The following is a 21,175-nucleotide window of genomic DNA, read 5'->3' on the forward strand; positions in this document are numbered from 1 at the left end:
CCCTCCCAGGGCTGCCAAGGGCACCGGGGGGTGCTGCGTGCCCTTGGGGGGTTTTGCCCTCCCTCCTGGCTCCGGTCAGGGGTTCCCCCATGGCGAGGGTCCCCCACCAAGGTGAGGGGTGTCCCAGCACCCCCCCACATGCCCAGTTCCCCCCCAGAGCCGTGCCCGGCACAGGTAGGCTTGGCCGGCCGTGAACTTTGGCTGCGGCTCTGCCTCGGCGCAGGGGGAGGAGCAGCCGCAGCCCCCCCCCCAGCACAGACGGTGCCTCAGCCGGAGCCAGAGCAGCACCCAGAGCCCTCCGCCCTGCCAAAGGTAGGTGGTGCAGTGGGTGGGCTCCCCTCCGCACCCCAAGCCAGGCCGGGGGTGCCAGGTGAGCCAGGGCTGCAGCTGCCCCCCGCCGTGGCTCTGCCGTGGGTCTGCCCCATGGCCGCAGGCGCGGTGAGATGAGTCTGTCAGGTCTCGTGCGCGGCAAGAGGCCGCAGCGTCCAGGCTGGGCGGGGGGCTGCTGCCTGTCCCCTGCCCTCACCCGGCTCCAGGGTCCGGGGGCAGACCCTGGGTGTCCCCCCACAGCCCCCCAGGGGGGCAAGGGAAGGGGTGGGGGGTGTCAACCTGGACCCCCCCATCTTCACCCCAGCGGGTTCATAACCCCCAGCCAGCAACCACTTCTGGGAGCACTGGGGGGATCCTGACACCCCAAAAGACCCCCCAAATGGGGCTCCTGGAGGGGGACATGTGTCCCCCCCCGTCCCCGGCTTCCTTATTGGGACAGGCTGGGGTGTGGGGGCAGGTGGGTTGGGGGGCTCAGACACAGCGGTGACGGTCACCACCCCGTGTGGGTCAGGGGCAGAGGGTGCCCAGGGTCGCCCCTGTTCTGGGAGGGCAGGAGGGGGATGGGGTTAAGGCGGGGGGAGCAGCTGGGACCCCCCCCCCGGTGCCACCCCGCGGGCCCTGGGTCGCGGCCAGGCGCTGACGCACGGTGCCCGGCTAATCCTCGGCACGCCGCGCGGACGCCGTGGCCTGGCAGGTCGGTCGGAGACTCGTCCAGGGGCGGGTGGGGGGCACGGGTCGCTCACCCCCACCCTGGGACCATGACGTGGGGTGCTCACCCCCACCCCGGGAGCCCCACCGAGGGTCCCCACATCCTCCGCAGCACCTGGGCACGGACCGGGACCCTTGTGGGACCTGCTCCAAATGGGGGGTCAATCCTCAGCACCCCCCCTTTTCCCACCCTCCATCTCGGGGGGGGGGTCTGACCCCCATGGTGCGGGGCAGAGCAGGGCATTTGGGGGTCCCCTGCACGCGGAGGGGTGCGTGGTGTTACCCAGCGAGCGAGGAGCCTGGGTTCAACTTGGGGCGCAGGGGCTGACGGGGCGGGGGGCAGCACAGCCCAGGACACCTGGGGTCCTCTCCCACCGCCCCCCCCCCGGCCCCGCAGGCCCCCCGCCATGTGGCCGTACCTCTTGCTGGCGGCGCTGGCCTGTGTGCTGGGCTGGCTGGTGCGGGACCGCCAGACCCTGCCCTCCGTCAAGGACAAGCACGTCTTCATCACCGGCTGCGACAGCGGCTTCGGCAACCTGCTGGCACGGCGGCTGGCCAGCCGGGGCTACCGGGTGCTGGCCGCTTGCCTGACCCAGAAAGGGGCCGACAGTCTCCAGCGGAGCTGCTCCGGCCACCTCCGCACCACCCTGCTCGACGTCACCCGCTCCGACAGCATCCGTCGGGCAGTCGAGTGGGTGCGGGCAGAGGTGGGCGAGAAAGGTGAGGGGGGGGGGCAGGGTGGGGCTGGGGTGCCACGGGGTGGGATGGGGACCCAGGGAAGGTGCTATGGGGTGGGATGGGGACCCCCCAGGGCTGGTAAGGAGCAGGATGGATGCTCTCAGGAGATGCTACAGGGCAAGGGGGTGGGACCCACCAAGGGATGCTATAGGGCAGGACAGGGGGCTCCCCAGGGGGGGTACAGGGCAGGACAGGGGGGCCCCAGCAGGGTGCTGCGGGGCAGGATTGGGGGTCCCTGATGAGGTGTTACAGGGCAGAATGGGGGGGTCCCACCAGGGTGTCCTAAGGCAGAGGATGAGGGGCTGCGGGGCAAGATGGGTGCTGTGGGGTGGGTGGGGAGCCCTGGAGAGGGGCTGGGGTGGGGGGGAGGTCCCCCCAAGGTGCTATAGTGCAGGATTTGGGGCAGGGTCCCACCAGGGCCAGGATGGGGGTCCCAGGGACACAGCGGGGGGGGGGGGGGGGCCCAGCAGCAGGGGGGGGGGGGGCACAGCCCCCATCCCCACTCTCGTGTGTCGTTCCCCCCCCCCCCAGGTCTCTTCGGGCTGGTGAACAACGCGGGGGTGGCCAACCCCATCGGCCCCACGGAGTGGATGGGGATGGAGGACTATCGCCAGGTCATGGCCGTCAACGCCTTCGGGACCATCGAGGTGACGCTCCAGTTCCTGCCGCTGCTGAAGCGGGCGCGGGGCCGGGTGGTGAACACCTCCAGCGTGCTGGGCCGCCTCTCCGCCAACGGCGGCGGCTATTGCATCTCCAAGTACTGCGTCGAAGCCTTCTCCGACAGCCTGCGGTGGGTGCCGGCCCCCCCCGCCCACCCACCCCCGCGGCCCCCGCCCTGACGGCCGTGCGTCCCGCAGGAGGGACATGTACCACTTCGGGGTGAAGGTCAGCATCGTGGAACCCGGCTTCTTCAAGACGGCGGTGACCAACCTGGAGAGCATCGAGGCGTCCCTGCGCCAGCTCTGGGATCGCCTGGCGCCCGAGACACGGCTCAGCTACGGCGAGGATTTCTTCCACAAGTGTGAGTGGGGCGGGGAGGGGGGGTGCCTGCTGCCTCAGTTTCCCCCAGCTGTGGGCTGCCTGACCCCCCCCCTCCCGCCCCGCTCTCCTGCCTGCATCCCCCCAGACCTCAAGGTGCAGCGGCTCATCATGAACGTCATCTGCGACGCTGACCTCAGCAAGGTGACGCGCTGCATGGAGCACGCGCTGGGCGCCCGGCACCCACGCACCCGCTACAGCGCCGGCTGGGACGCCAAGCTGCTCTGGCTGCCCGCGTCCTACCTGCCCGCCTGCGTTGTCGACTTCGTCCTGGCCACCATCCTGCCCAAGCCGGCCCACCGCGTCCGCTAGTCCCCCGCTGCGGCCACCAGCCCCCCCCGCAGGGCTGCCGGCCCCCCGCCAGCGCTGCCAATAAAACCACCCGTCCCGGGTGCTGTGCAAACTGCCACCTGTAGCGCTCGTCCCTGGGGGGGGACGGGGGTCCCGCACAGCTCGGGGACCGGTGGTGGCATTGCCACGGCACACAGAGACCCCGAGCGGGACCCCCCGGCTGCCCCCCGGCACCGGGGCAGGGTTGCTCACACCAAGGCCACCCGTGCCAGCCCCCCCGCCCCATTGCTCCCAGTGGGACCAGTCCCTCCTTGGGCACTCACGGGATGGGGCAGCACCCAGGGGCTCCCCTGGCCGATGGGCCACAGTGGGGAGACACCCCCCCCCAAGAGACCCCATCCCACCCCCAGTCCAGTGGGTGCAGGGGGACACGCAGCTATGGAAGCTTTTATTTTTATTTCCAAACCCGGGGACACTCCCCCGGCCCCCCAGTCCCTACCAGCACATGGGGAGGGGTCCAGGCAGCGACCCCCTGGGGGGGTTTGGCACGTGGGGCCCTGTCCCAGAGGAGCTTGCAGAGGGCGAGCGAGCAGGAGCAGCCCCCACAGCCCCAGGAGCCCCCCAGGTGGGGGGCAGCGAGAGCTGGGGGGGCCGCGGCACCTGCCGGGGGCTACATGACCTCGTAGCCGCTGCGGATGCCCTTCATCAGGCAGCAGGCGAAGATGATGCCCAGGATCTGGAAAGGGAGAGGGGAGGGGGGTGGTCCCCATCCTGCACAGCCCCATACAGCGGGGGGGGGCTCAGCCCCACACGGCGGGGGGCTCAGCCCCATGTCCTACCTCGAAGAAGGCGATGCCCAGCGCGACCGCGGCCACAATGAGGATGTTCTTCTTCATCCAGGCTTCGATGCCCTGGAGGCAACCCTGGGGGAGCAGAGGGGCTCAGGGGGCGGCCAGACCCCCAGGGCAGGGTGGGGAGGGGGCACGGGGGGGGTCTCACCTTCTCATAGACGGTGACGGGGCTGGGGCGGACGTTGCAGCTGGTGGTGTTGACCCGGCAGCAGGACCACGGCACCGTGTTGTTGGCCTTGAACCGCTCGATGGTGGCCCAGTCCGTGTAGTTGTTGACTCCGCAGCAAGCGAACTGCCGGGGCGGGGGGGGAAACCCCAGGGGGTCAGGGGGGGCTGAGCCCCAGATGCCAGGCCCCCCCCCCCCGCCCAGAGCCACCCCGTCACTCACGTCCCTCTGGAGCTCGTCCATCGCCTCCGTCAAGGGCTTGTCCTCCCCGTACTTGTGCATGGCGTCCCACAGCCTGTCCTCCAGCACCAAGCGGACCTGGGGGGGCCGGGGGGTCAGAGAGGGGCTGGGGGGGGGGGGTCTGCAGCACCCGGGCGGGTCCACACCCCCTCCCTGTGTGTCCCCACCTTGTCCTTGAAGACGTATCCGGCGATGGCGGCAGCGATCTCCACCAGGAAGATGATGCTGAGCAGGACGGCGAACTGGAGAGAGACAGGGTGGGGGTCAGGGTGGGGGGTTAAGGTGGGGGGGGTGTCGGGGGGTGTCAGGGTGCTCACCGTGGTGACCATGCAGTAACTCTCCTTCCAGGCGCCGCAGCAGCCGAAGAAGGAGATGAAGAAGATGATGATGCCCAGGACCAGGATGGCGATGGGGGTGCTGGAGGTGGAGGCGCTGCTGACCACCAGCGCCTTATCGAGGGCCACCTGGGCGTAGATGCCGATGGCGATGAGGGCCACGCCGCATACCTGGGGGGGACACAGGGAATTGGGGTGCGGCCACCACCCCGCAGGGCTGGGGGACCCCCCCCGAGCCAATGGGGTGGGGGTCACCCACAGCTGAGCATCCTTCCTTTCCAGGGTCCAGCAGTGCTGGGCTGTGGCCCCAAATTGGGGACCCCCTTCCTGGGGGGGGGGGGGATGTTCCCTGCCCCCTCAGCCCAGCAGAGCCCCGCCAGCGATGTCCCCACGGGGGCACGGCGGCAGGAGGGGACCCCAGTCCTGCCCCACGCCGGACGCTCCCTGGTCCCGCTGCGGTGAGGGGGGGGCAGGCTGGTGGCCACGGGAACGTCGGGAAGTCCGGGAAGTCCGCGAAGTCCGGCCTTCCGGCCACGGCGAGAGGCCCTGGAGGGGGGGCCCCAGCAGCAGCCCCCCCACCCGGGAAGGGGGGGCACGGGCAGATGGGGGGTCCCGGGGCAGCGGTTGGGGGGGGGGGTCACGCCAGGCACGCGCCATCCCAGCACCGGCAGCCCCGCTCCCGCGGGAGCCAGGACGCCCTTCCCGGTGCTGGGGCAGGAGCGAGTCCATCCCACCCCATCTCCATCTGTGTGTGTCGTCCCCCCCACGGGTGGGTCACCCCCCCACGGCCTCAGTTTCCCCGTGGTAGTGGGGAGTCCCCCCAGGCCGGCCCCCCCCGGCCCTGTTTGCTCGCTGGGTGTGGGTAAACAGAGCGCGGCCCGGCCGCCCGCTGCACAAACACTCCTGGCGGCGGGGGCCGGGGGGGGCTGGCGCCGGTGTCCCCGTCATGTCCCCCCCACAGCTGGCAGGCAGCCCCAGGCCCCCCCCCCCCCCCGGCCCTCCGGGGGTGACTCAGCCCGGCAGGATCAGGGTGGGGACCGGGACGAGTCACTCCCTGCGTGGGGGGGACAGGATGACGGCTGGGAAGGCGCCCGCCCCCCCCCCCCGTGTCCCCCTCCCACACCCCACTACGGCCGTTGGGTTCCTCGCGCCTCTTTCCTCACCCCAACTTCCCCAAACCCGCGCTCTGCCCTGCGTGGGGACCCCGGCTGCAGCAGCCAAGGAGCTGCGGGGCCCGGAGGGGACCCGGCCACCCGTGGGGTCCCCACCCCCATCCCGGGGGCTCGGCCTCCCTCGGCCAGGGTGTGCCGGCCTCGCCCTGCCCAGCCTCGTTACCCCTGGAACCTACTGATGGCAGCCTGTGCCTGCAGCGCTGCCCGGCTTGTCCCAGAGTGGGCTGGCTCACCCCCCCCAGCCCCCACTGCAACCCCCTGCCCCCCCCAGGCAGCAGAGCCCCCCCCGAGGTCCCCAGGACCCCCAACTCGGGGCCTGCGGGGGGGGAAGGGTGTCGGAGAGCCGGGACAAGGGGGGGGGGGGGGGAGCTGACGTCAGAAGGGGGGGGTGCAACACGGAGCAGGGGCTGCTGCCTGCCGTGGGGCTGGGGCGGGCTCGGCCCCGGCGGGGGGGGGGGGGCACGGCAGGGAAAGGCCCCGGTTCTGGCGGCCCCGGCCCCCCCCGGCCTCCCCCCGGTCCCCCACTCACCCAGAAGATGAAGTTGAAGATGAAAACCAGGAACTTCACGCATTTCATCCCGCCCTCGACCGCCATGGCCCGTCCTGCGGGAGCCGCCGCCTCAGCCCCGAGCCCCGAGCCCCGCCGTCCCGGTGCCGCTCCCCCCGCCCCGCTCCCGGTGCCCGAGCTCCGCCGTCCCGGGACCTCTCCCGGTGCCGCCCCCCGCCCGGTCCCGCTGCCCGCACCCCCGGTACCGGTACCGGTACCGCCGCCGCCCCCGCCCCGGGCGCTCACCGGTGCCGCTGCTCCGCCGCCCGCTCCGTGCGCTCCGCGATCATGTGACGGGGCCGGGACGAGTCAACAGGCGGCACCGGGACCGCGACCCGCCCCGCCCCGCCCCGCGTCCCGGCCCGCCCCGCGCCCCCCCCCCGGCCCGGGACAGCACAGACAGGCGGCTGCGGGGGACGCTTTAATGGGGCCGGAGCCGCCGGCCCCGCCACGGGGGACATGGGGGGGGGACACGGGGGGGACCCAGAGCTCCCACCCACCCCGTCCTGCACCCTGGGACACACTGCGTCCGGGGGGTCCCGGGGACCCTGCACCCCGGGGTCCCTGCCACCCTGCACCCCGGGGTCCCTGCCACCCCGTGTCCTGCACCCTGGGGTCCCTGCCACCCCACACCCTGCACCCTGGGGGTCCCAGCTGTCCCATGGGCCCTGCCACCCTGTGCCTGCACCCCGAGGTCCTGGCCATACCCATCACCCCGGGGTCCCTGCCACCCTGCTCCCTGCCACCCCACACCCTGCACCTTGGGGTCCCGGCTGTCCCGTGGTCCTTGGGGTCCCTGCCACCCCACACCCTGCACCCTGGGGGTCCTGGCCACCCCGCTCCCTGCCACCCCAAACCCTGCACCCCGGGGTCCCAGCTGCCCCATGCCCTTCACCCTGGGGTCCCTTGCCACCCTGTGTCCTGCACCCCAGGGTCCTGGGCACCCCACACCCATCACCCCGGGATCCCGGCCGCCGTGGGCTCAGAGCCCCGGCACGGCGGCCAGCGCGGCCAGCATGGACTCCAGGTGCTGGGGGTGCACGTAGGCCACGAGGCCGCCCCGGTTTGCCCAGCGCTCGACCCCCGCTGCCTCCTCCGCCGGACGGTTGTAGACCAGCTCAGGTGGGGGCCCGGCGTCGCCCACCCGCCGCGCCTGCAGGGCCGCTGCCAGGGCCACTGTGCCCCCACCCAGGGCGCGCAGGATGGCGTGGGGGGCACAGGCGTCCCAGGCGAAGGTGCTGCCCTCGGAGAGGACGTAGACGTCCGCCAGCCCCAGGATGACGCAGAGCATCTTGTAGCCGGCGCCGGCGGCGAAGCGCAGACGGTCACCGCAGAGGGGACCCAGGGCCGCCCGCACCGCAGCCCCCTCCGCCCGGCTCAGCACCACGCAGGGCGTGGGGCGCAGAGGCGGGGGGCTCAGCGAGCACAGCCGCGTGTCGCCGTACGCGACGCCCCAGTGGTACCTCCCCTGCCACCTGCGGGGACCAGGACCCTGAGTGCGGACCCCGCCACCGGGCCCCCCGGCTCTCCCGGACCTCTGGGGGGGGCCGGGATCCGGCCATGCCCCCCCCGGTGCTCCCCACAGCGCTGCTACCTGTGGGTCAGGGGGTCCCGGTGGAAGAAGGGCTCGTTGATGACGCCCAGCACGGGGCAGCCCGTGTGCCGGTCGTAGGCCCCGATGAGCACCAGCGCTGAGCGCAGCCCCGCCGGGGCGATGCCGTCGATGGGGGCCACGTCCTCGCGCCCGCCGATGTATTCGTTGGTGGAGTCTGCGGGCGCACACCAGTTCTCCGGGGCTCGGCCACGGTGCGCGGGGAGGGGGGGTGTCCCCAACCCACCCTCTCCCAGCACCCCCTCACCGATGGGGTCTATCCAGATGGCCAGGTCCTGGGGGGGGATGCTGAGCGCCACGCCGGCCAGCTCCGCGTCCCCCAGCGCCACGTCCCGGTGCACAGCAGCCGCCAGCAGCTCGGCAGCCGCCCGCTCGGGCTCCAGCACGGAGAGCAGCAGGGCCGCGGTCTCTCCCGGCGTGGTGCAGACCCCCACTGCCACCATCTCCCCTGCCAGCACCCCGGCCTCAGCACCGGCCCCGTGGCCCCCGGCGTGGGGGGGGGCCCCAGCTCCGCTGCTCCCCCCAGGACTTACCCTGCCCATTCCTGAACTCGTTGGACTCCTCACCGTGGATGTGGCCCTTCAGCTCGGGGAACTGGGGGGGGACAGGGCGGCTCGGCAGCGGCACAGGGGGACGCGGGGACCCCTCGGGGACACCCCCCCGTCCCCTACCTCCTTCCCCAGGTCGTGCTTGATGACCTCCTGGATGAGGACGTCCGCCAGCGTCTTGAAATCCTGCAGGAACCTCCTGTTCTTGTCGGCCCCCGTCTTCTCGGCCACCAGCAGCTGGAAGAGGGGCTCCTCTTGCCGGCACAGCCGGGCGATGTGCGCCGCCTTCTCCGAGGCACCCACCAGGGCCTGCAGCAGCCCCGCCATGGCCGGAGCTGGGGGGACACGGCGCTCTGGGGGGGTGACCGGCCACCTCCCCACTCCCAGCACGGCCCCACCACGGCCGCGGCCCCGAGCGCCCTGCCTGTAATTGCTGGGTGCGGGTAGCGCTCAGGGCCGCATCCTGCCCGGCTCAGGCCCCAGGGTGGGGACCCGGCTAAAATTATCCCGCTTGGCTGCCAGAGGCCGCAGCCCGGAGGTGGGGACGTGGACGTGGACGTGGACGTGGACACGTGGAGGCGCGGATGCGGCCGTGGGGCTGTGTCCAGCCAAGGACGTGGCCCCAGCGTGGGTTCCCCGCGTGGGGGGGGGACTGTCCCGCGTGGAGAAGGAAGCAGGCAGGGCTTTGCGGGACACACACACACACACACACACACACACACACACAGAGGTCCCCGCTGCACCCCAGAGAGGTGGGGGGGGGGGTGATGGGGCCGCGCACCCCCCCAGCACCGCATCACCCGCCGTGCTGCCCCGGGGACGCGCCACGTGCGGAGGCCGCCACCCCCGGGACCCCCCACGCGCGAGATGCCCTCCCCGGGTGGGGGGGGGGGGTGTTTGTCCCCAAACGGAGGGACCCCCACCCCCTGCGATGCCTCCGGGGGGATCCCGAGGGCCCGCGGAGCCGCCCCCCCCCGCCCCGCGTTGCCGTTACCGGGGCCGGGGCCGCTGACAGCTCCTGGGGGGCGGCCCGTGGGGCGGGGCCGGCCGGGACGCGTCACGCCGCCGCATTAACCCCCGCGGCCCCGCAGCCCGGCGGGCGTGGGGGGGGGGACGGGACACGGACACCGAGGGACACCGGCGCGGGGAGGGGGGGTGGGGGCACACCCGGTGTCGCTGCTCCGAACGCCGCCTCCCCCCGCTTCCGCTTCTCCCCCCCCCCCGCCCCCCCCGCGGCTTCCGCGGTCCCGGGGCCGGTGGCACCGGCGGGCGGTGATGCCACCGCGGTGGGGAAACCCCCGCACCGGGACCCGGCCGGGTGGTAACGGCGGGGCCGTGTGTCCGTCCCGTCCCGTCCCGTCCGTCCGTCTCCCCTCCCGGGACCCTCGCCCCCCCCCCCGGTTTCCCGGTGCGGCGGTGCCGCTCCGCGCCGCGCGGTGTCGCTCTCGTCCCGGCGCTGCGTCTCGCTCCGGTTTTACCGGCTCCGGTGTGGACGCGCCCGCTCCGGAGCGGCGTCGCGGGGTTCCCCGGTGGGATGCGCTTCCGCCAACTCTCCCATCACCAACCGGGGGTAACGGGACCGCTCTCCCCCCCTTCCCCCGCCCTGCCCCGCCACACCGGGATCCCCACCCCCCCACCTCCTCCTCCTCCCGGCCCGGGTCTCCTCACACCCCTACAGCGCCGGGCCGGTTCTCCCCCCCCCCGCCTCCCGCCGGACCGGGAGCGGTGCCCGGAGCGGTGCCGGTGCAGCCCCGGTGCCACGGGCGCGGCCGCGCCTCCCTCTTGCCCTCTCCATGGTTCTGATAAGGGCGACACCGGGAGCCGGGGGTCCGGCACTGACCGGGGGGGCTCCGGGGGGTCCGGGGGCGGGTGAGGACACGGAGCGGGGAGGGGATGGGGACGGGGGGTTACGGTTAAGGACATGGCCCGGGAGGGGACGGGGACCGGGGAGGGTGCACGGACCGGGGAGGGGGGGAGAGGGCGCAGGGGGCTGATACGGAGGCGGCCCGGGAGGGCACCGGGGGATGGAGGGACCGGGACGCGCATCCCCGGTCCACGGGGGCGGCGCGGCGGGACCCAACTCCCGGCAAGTGCGGCGGGGCCGGGCGTTCGCCCGGCCCCGCCGCACTTGCCGGGAGTTGGGTCCCGCCGCGCCGCCCCCGCCACAACCGGAGACGGGCGGGGTGTCGGACCGAACCGGGCAGCGTGCGGGAGCGGCGGGGCCGTTCCCGGTGCTCGGGGGGCCGGCGGCGGCTGGTGACAAGCCCCTGCCAGAACCTCTTTTGTGCGCCCGCAGCCAATCAAGGCCGCTGACGACACACTTCTCTTGGGGTATAAAACCCCGGGGCCGCCGCTACCGCCGCTTTTTTCTTTCCCCCCCCCCCCCCCTTCACCCCCCCCGGTCCCTCACCGCCCCCCGCTTCCCCGCCCCCGCCACCGTTACCGCCTTCCCCCCGTTCCGCGCCCCTTGCGCGTTGCGGTGGAAGCGGGGGGGGGGGCGGCCCGGCGGGGAAGGTTTCCCGGTATGGCCCCGGTATTGCTGTGGTTGCTGGCGTTGGTGGTGGCGGCGGGGGGGTCGGTGGAAGCGCAGCCCCCCGCCTCCGAGCCCGCCTGCCCCGTGTGTCTTTGGCGGCGGCACAGCAAGGAGCTGCGGCTGGAGAGCATCAAGTCGCAGATCCTGAGCAAGCTGCGGCTGAAGGAAGCGCCCAACATCACCCGGGAGGTGGTGAAGCAGCTGCTGCCCAAGGCCCCGCCGCTCCAGCAGCTCCTCGACCTCCACGACTTCCAGGGGGACTCGCTGCAGCACGACGAGTACCTGGAGGAGGACGAGTACCACGCCACCACCGAGACCGTCATCAGCATGGCCCAGGAAAGTCAGTGCCGCCTTTGTTCCGCCCCGCCGCCGCTGCAAACTTCGCCGGCGGACTCCCCCCCCACCCCCCCACCCCCGGCTCTTTCCCCCCTCCCCGGTTCCCCTCCCGGTTTCTCCCCCCCGCCCCCCCCCCCCCCCCCCCCCAATCCCCCGCCGCCCGCCCCGTCCCGTGCGGCGGCAGGCACCGTCCCCCCGGGGCGCCCCCGACTCCCCCCCCCGGGGCGCCCCCGACTCCCCCGCGGCGCCCCGTCCGTGCGTGTCCCCCCCCCCCGCGGCTGCCCGGTTCCCCCCGGCACCCCTCGGGCTCCCCACGGGGCTCCCCGCTCCCCCGGTCGCCACCGCGCCCGGCCCCGGGCACCGGCCCCCCACCCCCCCACACCCCGGGGGGGCTTCGTGCGAGTCCCGGGGGGACCGGGGGGACAGGGACACGGGGACGGGGGGACACGGGGACGGGACAGCCCGGTACGGGGCACCGGGAGCTGGGAGACGGGACTGGGAATGGCCACGGGGTGCTGGGACCTGGTAGCAGGTACTGGGACCTGGGACTGGGATCCAGAACTGGGGACTGGGACCTGGGACTGGGACTCAGCACTTGGGACTGGGACCAGGCACTGGCACCAGTGGGTTGTGGGACTGGGCACCGGCTGTAGGTACTGGGAGCTGGCACTGGCACCAGCCGGAGCACCAACACCAGTGCTGGGAGCTGGGACCTGGCGCTGGGTACTGGGACCCGGTGCTGGGTACTGGGACTCGGTACTGGGTACTGGGACCTGGCACTGGGTACTGGGACCCGGCCCTGGGTACTGGGACTCGGCACTGGGAGCTGGGACCTTGCACTGGGTACTGGGACCTGGCGCTGGGTACTGGGACTCGGTACTGGGTACTGGGACCCGGCAGTGGGTACTGGGACTCGGTACCGGCACGGGCACCGGGACCAGACTGGGGGCGGGGGGCACGGTGACCTCCCGGTTCCCACGGCCCCACTGGGCAGCGGGTGCCAGCGCTCGCCTCCTGCTGTGGCACGTGGCAGGGTGACGGCAGGGTGACGGCAGGGTGACAACGGGGCGTGCTGGGGACGGGCAGGCGCACGCCCCGGGCCTGCCTGTGTCCGGTGCGGCGGGGGGCTGCCGGGGGATCCAACCCGGGGTCCCCGGCAGGGAGGGGATGGGGCGCGGGGGCTTTGATGCGCCATGACATGGCTCCGTCCGTCCGTCCATCCGTGGGCGAGGAGGGGGCGAGCGGATGGGGCTCCGGGGGCGGCTGCACCCCGCACCTCTCCGTGCCTCAGTTTCCCCCGGTGCCGGCGTGGAACCGCGTGTCCTGGCCCCGGCTCCACCTGCTGCAGCGGCAGGATGAGGCTGCGGGACCCCCGAGGCGCGGGGGGCTGCGGGACCCCTGGGGAGCGGGGCCGGGGGGGCCGGGTGCGAAGGGCGAGCGGAAGGGAGGGAAGTGTGAGGCGCTGCCGCCCCCCCCCGCAGCCCCCCGACGAATTTCCTTCCCAGGCATTAATAGACTCGGGCGGCTTTGAAATTTTATTACCCATAAAATTGACAACACGCTGGGGTTTTCCTCCCCGCGCCGCGTTAACGCTCGCTGCCCCCGGCCCCCCCTCCTGCCCCTTAACGGCTCGGGGGCCCCCAAAATAAATACCAGAGGGCTGCCCCTCCTCCCGGCCGGGCCCCGCACGGCCCCGCTCTGGGGGTCCCACGGCCCCGGCCCCACAGCCGGATGCGCCGCAGGGTCCGGCCTGCCCCGGCCACGGCCGCTCCGTTATTATTATGATTTTTCCTCCCTCCTCGCCCCCCCCGTGGCAATTGTGTGGGGGTTTTATGGTTCCTGAACAGAAGGAGGGAAAGGGCTTTATAGGCAGCAGAGCCATAAAGCTCTCGGGTTCCCCCCGGTCGCCCCCCCCGGTTAATCCCAAGCCACCACCCCCAGCACCCCCCAACCCCCCCGTTTTATTTTTTAACTGCAGAAGGAACCTGGGAAGGTTAATTGGGTCCTAAACCCATTTAGGGGCTACCCATGACCCCCACGACCTGCGGGGTGGAGGGAGCTTAATGAGGGGCGAGGGGGGACCGGGGGGGGCCGGGCTGGGCACGGGCCGGGCCGAGGGGCTGGTGGGGGCCGGGGGGGCCACCCGTGCCACCCGCTGCCCCACCAGGGCTGGAGCCGCTCAAGGTCAGCGAGATGCAGGTGGGAGCGAGGACACGGGGACACCGCAGAGCCACCGCTGGCACATCGGGGAGTCCCCGGGGTGCCTGGATTGGGGGGGGGGTCTCTGGTCTTCTGCAGCAGGCGAGGGGTTAACGGGGCAGAGGTGGGAGCCCCAAATCCGGCCCCGGTGGGAACAAAGAGCAGAGGGGGGTGCTCGGGCCGCCCCCCTCCCAGCACATACTCAGCTGTGACCGATGTCCCGGTAACCTTTATCCCCCGTTGCCACAGCGACGGGACGAGCATCCTGGCACCGCCGCAGCCCCGTGCCAGGAGCAGCCAGCGTGGCACAGCCCCCTTGCTCAGACCCCCCCGGCACCCCAGACCCCCCTCTCACCCCCGAGGCTGCAGACGCCCGGTGTCCCCCGGGGTGCCAGGCTGAGTCCCGGGCCAGAGCAGGGTCAGCGGCGCTGCCGGTGCCGCCGGTGCCGCGGCGAGGGGCTTCGGTGGCAGCTTTAAGGCACCTGCACCGGCTCCAGTGCTGCTTTGGCATGCAGGTCTCACCTGGAGACCCTACAAAAACAACCCCACCTGTGCTGTCCTTGCCACAGAGCCAGCCGCGGTCAGCCCGGAGCGAACCAGCACCGCGTCCCCTAGGGCCACCGGGGACCTCTGTGCAGCGTGGGACCCGTGCCACTGGGACCACAGGGGACCCACAGCCCCTCGAGGTGGCCACCGGCCACGACGTCCCACTGGTGACGCCAAGGGGCTGGGGGGGGGGGGGCACAACCTGCCCCGGGTTGGGAGCTGGGGGGGGGCGCAGCACGGGCAGCCTGGGGGGGGGAGACGCTCCCTGGGCAGGTCCCGGGGGAGCGCAGGTTTAATCGGGGGCTTGTGCGCAGCAAATTGCTGGGAGGGGTTTGGGCGCCTGGCGCCCGCGGCCCCCCAGCCCCTGTCACTTTGGTTTATGTGCGGCGCGGCGGGGGGCTGGATGGCATTCCCGGGACTGCGGCCGGTGTCGTGACCCCCATGTGTTCGGGGAGGCCTCGCGCGCAGCAAATGGCCCCGCGCTGCAGCTGGGTGCTATTAAACCTGACCGGTGCGTGGCAGGGGGAGGGGGCTGCGGCGGGGGGGGGGAAATTCCCAGCTCAATTTGACACAGATGTTTGCCGAGCAGGGAGGGCCGGCGTGGGGCCGGCTCCAGCCGGGGTGCTGCCGTGGGGCTGGGGGAGGGCGGACGGGGAGCCCCCGGGTCCAACGGGCGCTCAGGGTTGTCATCGCACCGGAGCGGGTGTCCCTGTTCCCGCGGCGGTCGCTCGTCTTCGCCATCTCTCAGAGCATCATCACCCTGGGCAGGACCGGCCGGGCAGAGGCGTGGGGCTGCCCCGAAAAGAAGCCCGGGGGGGCGGGAGATGGGAGGGCGGGAGATGGGTGCCCTCTGAGATGCAGACCCGGCTGGACCGCTGGCGGGGAGCCCGGTGGTACCCAGCTTGGCGCCATGGATGCTCCTCGGGGCTTTGCCGCATCCCCGGGGCTGTGGGACCAGGCGCGTTCCCGGCTCCGACACCGGGATGTGTTGGGAACCGGCTGCCCCGGAGCAGGTGCTGTGGGGCCGGAGCCCCCCGCCCTGCACAGCCCGGCCCCGCTCAGCGGGGGGCTCGGTGCCCGCAGCCCCCCCAGGGGATCATGAATCCCCGGTGACACGGGGTCAGGGGGCAGCCGGGGACCTTATTGCGAATGGAGGGGCAATGACCCCTGGGGCGGCCTCTGACCCGACCTTCAACTCCTAACGACCGAGGAGGAGCTCGCCCCGACCCTGCGTGCGATGGAGGAGGTGGGGGGGGGGGGTCCCGGGGCCGCCCCTGACACCTCCTTCCTCCCACAGCGGACCCCGTGGTGCAGATCGAGGGCAACCCCCATTGCTGCTTCTTCAACTTCAGCCCCAAGATCATGTTCACCAAGGTGGTGAAGGCGCAGCTGTGGGTGTACCTGCGGCCGGTGCAGCACACCTCCACCGTCTACCTGCAGATCCTCCGCCTGAAGCCGGTGACGGAGGAAGGCAGCCGCCACATCCGCATCCGCTCCCTGAAGATCGACCTTAATTCCCGCATCGGGCACTGGCAGAGCATCGACTTCAAGCACGTGCTGCAGAACTGGTTCAAGCAGCCGCAGAACAACTGGGGCATCGAAATCAACGCCTTCGACCCCAACGGCAACGATTTGGCCGTCACCTCGTTGGGACCCGGGGCCGAAGGGCTGGTAGGTGGCCATCGCGGGGCGGGTGCGCGGCTCAGGGTCCCCACGGTCCCGCGGGTCGATGCTGCACGGAGGTCCCAGGGCATCGCGATGGCCCCGGTGCTCAGACGGGGCTCCCGGTGCTCAGACGGGGCTCCCGGCCGTCCCCGGGGAACTGGAGGGCAAGGGGGGGTGATGGGGACGGGCATGGGGGGTGGTGCCACTCCGTGGGGCTGGTGTGGGGACAATGACAGCTCCATGGGATTGGTCACAGCTCCACGGGGACGATGACACCCCCCACGGGGCTGGTGGCAGTCCCGCGGGGACAATGGCAGCTCCGTGGGGCCAGTTACGGCTCCGCAGGGATGGTCATGGCTTTGTGGGACCAGTTACGGCTGCATGGGGCTGGTGACACCCCCGTGGGGCTGGTGACACCCCCGTGGGGCTGGTGACACCTCCACGAGGCCGGTGGCAGCTCCAGGGGGCTGGTGGCCGCTCTGCGGGGCCGTGCGGGATCCGGGGGAGCCGGGATGGCGGGAGCGTGGGGCGGTGGGACCGTGGGTCAGTGTGCCCCCCCCTCTCCCCCCAGCACCCCTTCATGGAGCTGCGGGTGCTGGAGAACAACAAACGCTCGCGGCGGAACCTGGGGCTGGACTGCGACGAGCACTCGACCGAGTCGCGCTGCTGCCGGTACCCCCTCACCGTCGACTTCGAGGCCTTCGGCTGGGACTGGATTATCGCTCCCAAGAGATACAAAGCCAACTACTGCTCGGGGCAGTGCGAGTACATGTTCATGCAGAAGTACCCCCACACCCACCTGGTGCAACAGGCCAACCCCCGGGGCTCGGCGGGGCCCTGCTGCACCCCCACCAAGATGTCCCCCATCAACATGCTTTACTTCAACGACAAACAGCAGATCATCTACGGCAAGATCCCAGGCATGGTGGTTGACAGATGCGGATGCTCTTAGAGCCCGGCTGGTGCTGCCCCTCCGCCCCGCGCCCCCCTCCACCAACAAACTCCTCTTTTCTTCCACTGTTTTTTTGGGGTTTTTTTGTTATTTTCTTTTTTTTTTTTAAAAATACAAAGAACAAGCGTTGAAATTCCTTTGGATGTCGGGGGAAGAGAGAGAGAAGAAAATCCCACGGAGAAACGCTGCACCAAACCCGCGCTTCGACATGCATTGTGCAATAAAGCAACCGGACGGAGAAGGGAAGGGGCGGCCGGGACCCCCAGCACCGCCACCCCCGCCCGCGGCACCCGTGGCGGCACAGCACGGCGGCACGGCTCTTCACCGGACGGCTCTCCCGCCTCGGCACAACGGCAACAGGGAGAGGAGGAGGCTGAGCAGACCCCGCGTCTCCCCGCGCTGCCGGATGGGGACGGGGACGTCCCTGCCCGCCCCGCAGCCAAGGTGACACCCAAGGGCGGGTGGCCCCATCCCCGAGCAGCCGACGGCCCCGTCGCCACAGCCCCGCTCCGGGAGATCTGCTGGAGCGAGGACGGCAGGATCCGGCACCGGGACCCGCCGGGGCGGCTGGGCCACGCGAGAGCCGGCGACAGCTCTGGCCCGGGAGGAGACCGTCTCCCTTCTTTAATTTATTTATTTATTAATCACCCTCCCGGTCGGCGCTTTGCTGCGGGAAGCCCCCGCTCGCCCTGGTCCCTCCCTTCACACCGCCGGCACCATCCCGGCACCCACAACCCGATGGTGGGGCTGGCCCTGGAGGGGCTGCTTCAGCCCGGAGTCCCCTGGGGTCTGGCACCACCAGCATCCCCTGGCATCCCCTGGCATTCCCGGGCACGGACGGCCTGAGGGGAACGGAGCTGCTGCCCACGCGTCGGATCCAACCCTGGCACTGCTGGCAAGATGGCGATGCTCGCCCCGGTGCTGCCGGTGGGATGCCCCCCGGGGTAGCCGGCGGCTCGGGGGGTCTCCTCCGGCGGGAGGGAGGGCGGCCGGCGGCCCGGGCTTATCCAGAGGCGGCACCGGCCAGAATTGGACGGAGGCTCTGGCTGGGGAGAAATTCCGCTTACGCGGCAGATTCGCCTCCCCCTGCCCTCGGCGTTTGGATTATTTTTGCGTGAGAACAGGCTCCCGCTTTCCCAAGAGTTCAGCCGCCCCGGCGGCTCCGGCGGTTCCCCTCCGCTTGCTCCATGGCCGGAGTGATGCAACTGGAGCCACGCTGGGTCCCCGGCCGGGAGCCGTCCCTGGCGCCAGGCAGCCGCCAACCCCTGCGCCGGGGTGGAAACGGCGGCTTTGCCCGTGGACCCCGGCCCCAGCACTTATCCCAAGGGTGCCAGACGGCTCCGGCCGGGAGATGCGCCTCCATCCCTCCTCGCCCGCGGCACCGCAGGGCAGAAGCACCGGGGCCGCACAGGGAATGACCCCCACGGCTGCGGGGGAGGCCAGCCCGGCACGTCCGCACCCCGCGTAGCACTTAGGGACGGCGCCGGGCAGCCGGGGTTGGGAAGGCACCGGGGGCAGAGCCGGGGAGCCGGGGGGGCACCCGGGATGTTTAGCACTTGCCCCCGGCTCCACGGAGCCCAAAGCGCTTACAAGGACGAGGCTGCTCGAGGGGCGAGGACGTGGTGCTGGCCCGGTGCTGCCAAACCCCAGCTGTGCCGAACCCCGGCTGTGCCGAACCCCGGCCACCCCGCCTGGCGCCGAAGCACTTAGGGCCCCTCGCGCCGGGCTCCTGGCACCACCAGGGTCTTGCCACCGGCACTGATGCCGCTGGCCCGGTGGCTCCACCAATGGCGGCCCTGCAGCCCTGCAGCGGCATCGCCGGGGGTCCCGGCACCCTGGCCAGACCCTGGTGCTCCAGCTCCCGGCAGGAGTCAGAGGCGAGGGGAGAGGAGAGCTGGGGTCCCGTGGGGTGCCGGGGGCAGGCGGGACGTCCCAGGGGAGCGTCCCCCAGCCACTGTCACCTCCTCGGGGCCGGGCAGGGGCCACAGCTCAGCCCCAAAACACCGGCCTGTGGTCGCACCGTGGCAAACGGCCCCACGCTGGCGGCTTTATGGCCGAGCCCCCCGAGCCCCACGCTTGGCGGGTCGTTGCCGGCTCTAGGTGATACATCAGATAGAACAACGCCGATGCAAATCCCCCTCCCCAGCCTGGCTGCACCCAGCGGCAGCCACCGTGGGGGCCGAGGCACCCCCTCTCCCCGCCGTTCAGTGCCTTTCGGGGGGGGCCACGTGTTCCGGCAGCACCGGGTCTCGCTGTGGAGCCGGCACATCCCGCGCCGGAGGAGGGGGCAGCTCCTGGCTGGCAGGGGGGAGACCTCCCGGCCGCAGAGGCAGGGATGACGCCTGCGTCCCCGCGTGCTGCCCCCCACCCGGCCGTGCCCATGTGATGCCAAAGGGGCTGATCCCGGCGAAGCCGCCCATGGAAATATTTTGCCGGTTCCCATTTCGCTTCCACCCAGCGCTCGCGGATCACGAAGGTTTGTCCGGCCGTGGCCGTTGCTGCTCCCCTCCGCCACTGAAACCACACCGGCCGCGGCTAAGGACGCGCGGGCACAGAGGAGCACCGTCCTACCGCTGCCAGCACCGGAGCCATTCCCCTGGGCCCCGCGAGGCACCGGGCACGGCACAGCCACCACCGGGAGCGGAGACACGTGCCGGGAAAGAGCCAGAAGCCGCTTGGAAGGGACTGGAAAGGGCACGGAGCCACCTCGGCCACGGCATCCCGCTCCTGGTCCAGGGGAGCTGTGGTCCGGCTGGGATCGGGTGGGGATCCGGCTGGGATCCTCCTGCACCCCTCGCCCCCACCATCGCCGCATGCCGGAGCCCGGTCTGGCGGGGACGGGGTCTCGCTCCCCCCTGACCTGGGACGCGGCCACCGGCCTCGCGCTTGGGGCAGGCGGCCCTTGCGCAGGGAGGGGGATGCGCGGCCGGGCTCCGGTGGCTGGGGGGGGCCTTCCCGGCCAGCACGGGGGGCACGGCAGTGACTCGGAGCCGGGAAGGACGAGGGGTGCCCGGGCCAGGTGCTCCCCCTGGGTTTTAAGAGCCCCGACCAAGGGGGTGGCTGAGGCAGGGGGGTTCCCCCCTCCACAGGCATCGTCCCCCCACGCCGAGGCAGCAGCGGCCACTGCGGGGTCCAGCCCGGTGCGGAGCCCACAGCCAGGGGGGGTGCAGCCACCCCGTCCACCCCCGGCGCGGGGGGAGCCCGGGAGCACCCCAGAGCCGCAGCCCATCACCCCAAAAGCCCCCGCAGGGCCCCGGGGCGGCTGTTACAGGCAGGTGGCGCTGAAGAAGAAAGGATGGGGCCGCCCTGGGCACTGGGACCAGTCAGCCCCGGGCACTGGTCCCACAGCCCCCAGCAGTGGCCGTACTGGGACCAGTGCCCCGGGCTGACTGGTTCCCCCGGGGCGGTTCACGGGCGGGCAGGGGGTGGCAGCCCCCTCCGTATATTATTATTATTTACCCGGTGTATTGGTCCTGTGCGTAACGTCTTAGGTTATTTTTCTGTTTGTTTGTTCGTCGTTTTGTTTCTCGTTCTGTCGTTCAGGGGTGTCCAAAGGGGGGGGCAGGGACGCGTCTGCCAGGGTGGGGGCTCAGGACGGGCCCCGGGAGGGGTGGGGGGGGACGCTGCGGGTCCAAATCGCACGACCAAAAGGCCAGGGATGGTTGGGGGAGGGGGGGGTGTTTAATCGCGTGACCAAACACAGCACTTGAACAACAAAAAAATAAAATTAAAAAGAAATAAAAAAAAAATATTTTAAAAAAAGGAAATAATCAAAGTGTTCAGAGCTTTCAGCTCCATCCCGCATCGGGGGCTCCCGGCCAGCCTGGGGGGCTCACCGGCACCGCGGCCGGGGCTCCCACGCATCGGTGGCACCGTTCCCGCCGCAGCACCAGGACCCCCAGCCAGCGCAGCCGGTGCCACATTCCCCCGCGACATCGACGTCCCACGAGACGCCGGGCTCACGCCGCCAGCTCACCCCCAGCACAAACGTCACCGTGACGGAGCGGCGCGGTGACACCAGAGCCGGTGGCGAGAGGCGGCCAGAGGGAGAGGAGCGGCGGCCTCGGGGCTGCCACACGTTCCCCGTAAAACTTGTGTGTTGAGAGAGAAACTGCCGGGGGCTGGGGAACCATTTGCACTATGGAAGGTTGAAGAAGAGACGAGGACAGGATCGCCTCCACCTGCAGAGCCGGGGCTGGGCCGGAGCCGTGTCCGTGGGCTGGCTGGGCATGAGGATCGGTCCATTTGCTCCGGCATTGCTTTTCCTCACTGCCGGAGGAGATGCCAAGGTGCTGCTGGCTCCACTGTGGTGCCGCAGCATCGGGGCATGAAGCCCCCCTGGCCCGGGGCGGAAGAAGGGGCTCCAGC

The 21,175-nt window shown here is 71.7% G+C and overlaps 5 protein-coding genes across 7 annotated transcripts in view; 2 read left to right on the plus strand and 3 right to left on the minus strand.

The window, feature by feature from the left end:
• Positions 1-920: 920 nt before the first annotated feature.
• RDH5 (retinol dehydrogenase 5) lies at positions 921-3,213 on the plus strand. The gene is made up of 4 exons (XM_075737596.1): positions 921-1,758; positions 2,308-2,566; positions 2,634-2,797; positions 2,903-3,213. Exons 1-4 carry the CDS (start codon positions 1,446-1,448, stop codon positions 3,124-3,126), a joined length of 960 nt encoding a protein of 319 aa, XP_075593711.1. The 5' UTR covers positions 921-1,445; the 3' UTR covers positions 3,127-3,213.
• Positions 3,214-3,542: 329 nt separating this feature from the next.
• Positions 3,543-6,806, minus strand: CD63 (CD63 molecule). Its single transcript, XM_075737603.1, has 8 exons — positions 6,663-6,806; positions 6,399-6,472; positions 4,680-4,868; positions 4,530-4,604; positions 4,345-4,440; positions 4,105-4,248; positions 3,945-4,028; positions 3,543-3,841 (listed from the first exon to the last, which is right to left on the minus strand). The coding sequence occupies exons 2-8, from the start codon at positions 6,462-6,464 to the stop codon at positions 3,776-3,778; spliced, it is 720 nt and encodes a 239-aa protein (XP_075593718.1). The 5' UTR covers positions 6,465-6,472; positions 6,663-6,806; the 3' UTR covers positions 3,543-3,775.
• An 18-nt stretch (positions 6,807-6,824) lies between these two features.
• On the minus strand, positions 6,825-9,688 carry INPP1 (inositol polyphosphate-1-phosphatase). 2 transcript variants are annotated; one of them, XM_075737589.1, is made up of 7 exons: positions 9,571-9,688; positions 8,700-8,911; positions 8,562-8,622; positions 8,276-8,476; positions 8,011-8,185; positions 7,252-7,891; positions 6,825-6,988 (listed from the first exon to the last, which is right to left on the minus strand). In XM_075737589.1, the coding sequence occupies exons 2-6, from the start codon at positions 8,901-8,903 to the stop codon at positions 7,399-7,401; spliced, it is 1,134 nt and encodes a 377-aa protein (XP_075593704.1). In that variant the 5' UTR covers positions 8,904-8,911; positions 9,571-9,688; the 3' UTR covers positions 6,825-6,988; positions 7,252-7,398. The 2 variants fall into 2 exon arrangements, with proteins under 2 accessions (XP_075593704.1, XP_075593705.1); XM_075737590.1 differs by lacking the exon at positions 9,571-9,688 and having other exon boundaries at positions 8,700-9,447.
• A 1,256-nt stretch (positions 9,689-10,944) lies between these two features.
• Positions 10,945-20,358, plus strand: GDF11 (growth differentiation factor 11). Its single transcript, XM_075737592.1, has 3 exons — positions 10,945-11,449; positions 15,488-15,861; positions 16,427-20,358. The coding sequence occupies exons 1-3, from the start codon at positions 11,101-11,103 to the stop codon at positions 16,805-16,807; spliced, it is 1,104 nt and encodes a 367-aa protein (XP_075593707.1). The 5' UTR covers positions 10,945-11,100; the 3' UTR covers positions 16,808-20,358.
• The window catches only part of SARNP (SAP domain containing ribonucleoprotein), a 42,883-nt gene continuing 35,115 nt past the window's right edge, over positions 13,408-21,175 (minus strand). Inside the window, exon 10 of one of the 2 annotated variants that reach the window (XM_075737599.1) lies at positions 13,408-14,175. In XM_075737599.1, coding sequence (XP_075593714.1) covers positions 13,996-14,175 — 180 coding nt within the window. In that variant the 3' untranslated portion in view covers positions 13,408-13,995. The remainder of the gene's footprint in view (positions 14,176-21,175) is intronic. The other variant, XM_075737598.1, reaches the window with a different exon arrangement.

Source organism: Balearica regulorum, chromosome 29 (assembly GCF_011004875.1).
Source record: "Balearica regulorum gibbericeps isolate bBalReg1 chromosome 29, bBalReg1.pri, whole genome shotgun sequence".
Lineage (NCBI taxonomy): Eukaryota > Metazoa > Chordata > Aves > Gruiformes > Gruidae > Balearica > Balearica regulorum.

Coding starts and splice junctions, on each gene's coding strand:
- CD63 (XM_075737603.1), bottom strand. CDS start 6,464: ATGGCGGTCGAGGGCGGGATGAAATGCGTGAAGTTCCTGGTTTTCATC. Junction 4,441..4,529: donor GATACGTCTTCAAGGACAAG/GTGGGGACACAC, acceptor CGGCCCCCCCAG/GTCCGCTTGGTGCTGGAGGA. Junction 4,249..4,344: donor TGGACGAGCTCCAGAGGGAC/GTGAGTGACGGG, acceptor CCGCCCCGGCAG/TTCGCTTGCTGCGGAGTCAA.
- INPP1 (XM_075737589.1), bottom strand. CDS start 8,903: ATGGCGGGGCTGCTGCAGGCCCTGGTGGGTGCCTCGGAGAAGGCGGCG. Junction 8,477..8,561: donor CGAGTTCAGGAATGGGCAGG/GTAAGTCCTGGG, acceptor GGGTGCTGGCAG/GGGAGATGGTGGCAGTGGGG. Junction 7,892..8,010: donor CGGGACCCCCTGACCCACAG/GTAGCAGCGCTG, acceptor TGGTCCCCGCAG/GTGGCAGGGGAGGTACCACT.
- GDF11 (XM_075737592.1), top strand. CDS start 11,101: ATGGCCCCGGTATTGCTGTGGTTGCTGGCGTTGGTGGTGGCGGCGGGG. Junction 11,450..15,487: donor CATCAGCATGGCCCAGGAAA/GTCAGTGCCGCC, acceptor TTCCTCCCACAG/CGGACCCCGTGGTGCAGATC. Junction 15,862..16,426: donor GACCCGGGGCCGAAGGGCTG/GTAGGTGGCCAT, acceptor CTCTCCCCCCAG/CACCCCTTCATGGAGCTGCG.
- RDH5 (XM_075737596.1), top strand. CDS start 1,446: ATGTGGCCGTACCTCTTGCTGGCGGCGCTGGCCTGTGTGCTGGGCTGG. Junction 2,567..2,633: donor GCCTTCTCCGACAGCCTGCG/GTGGGTGCCGGC, acceptor TGCGTCCCGCAG/GAGGGACATGTACCACTTCG. Junction 2,798..2,902: donor CGAGGATTTCTTCCACAAGT/GTGAGTGGGGCG, acceptor GCATCCCCCCAG/ACCTCAAGGTGCAGCGGCTC.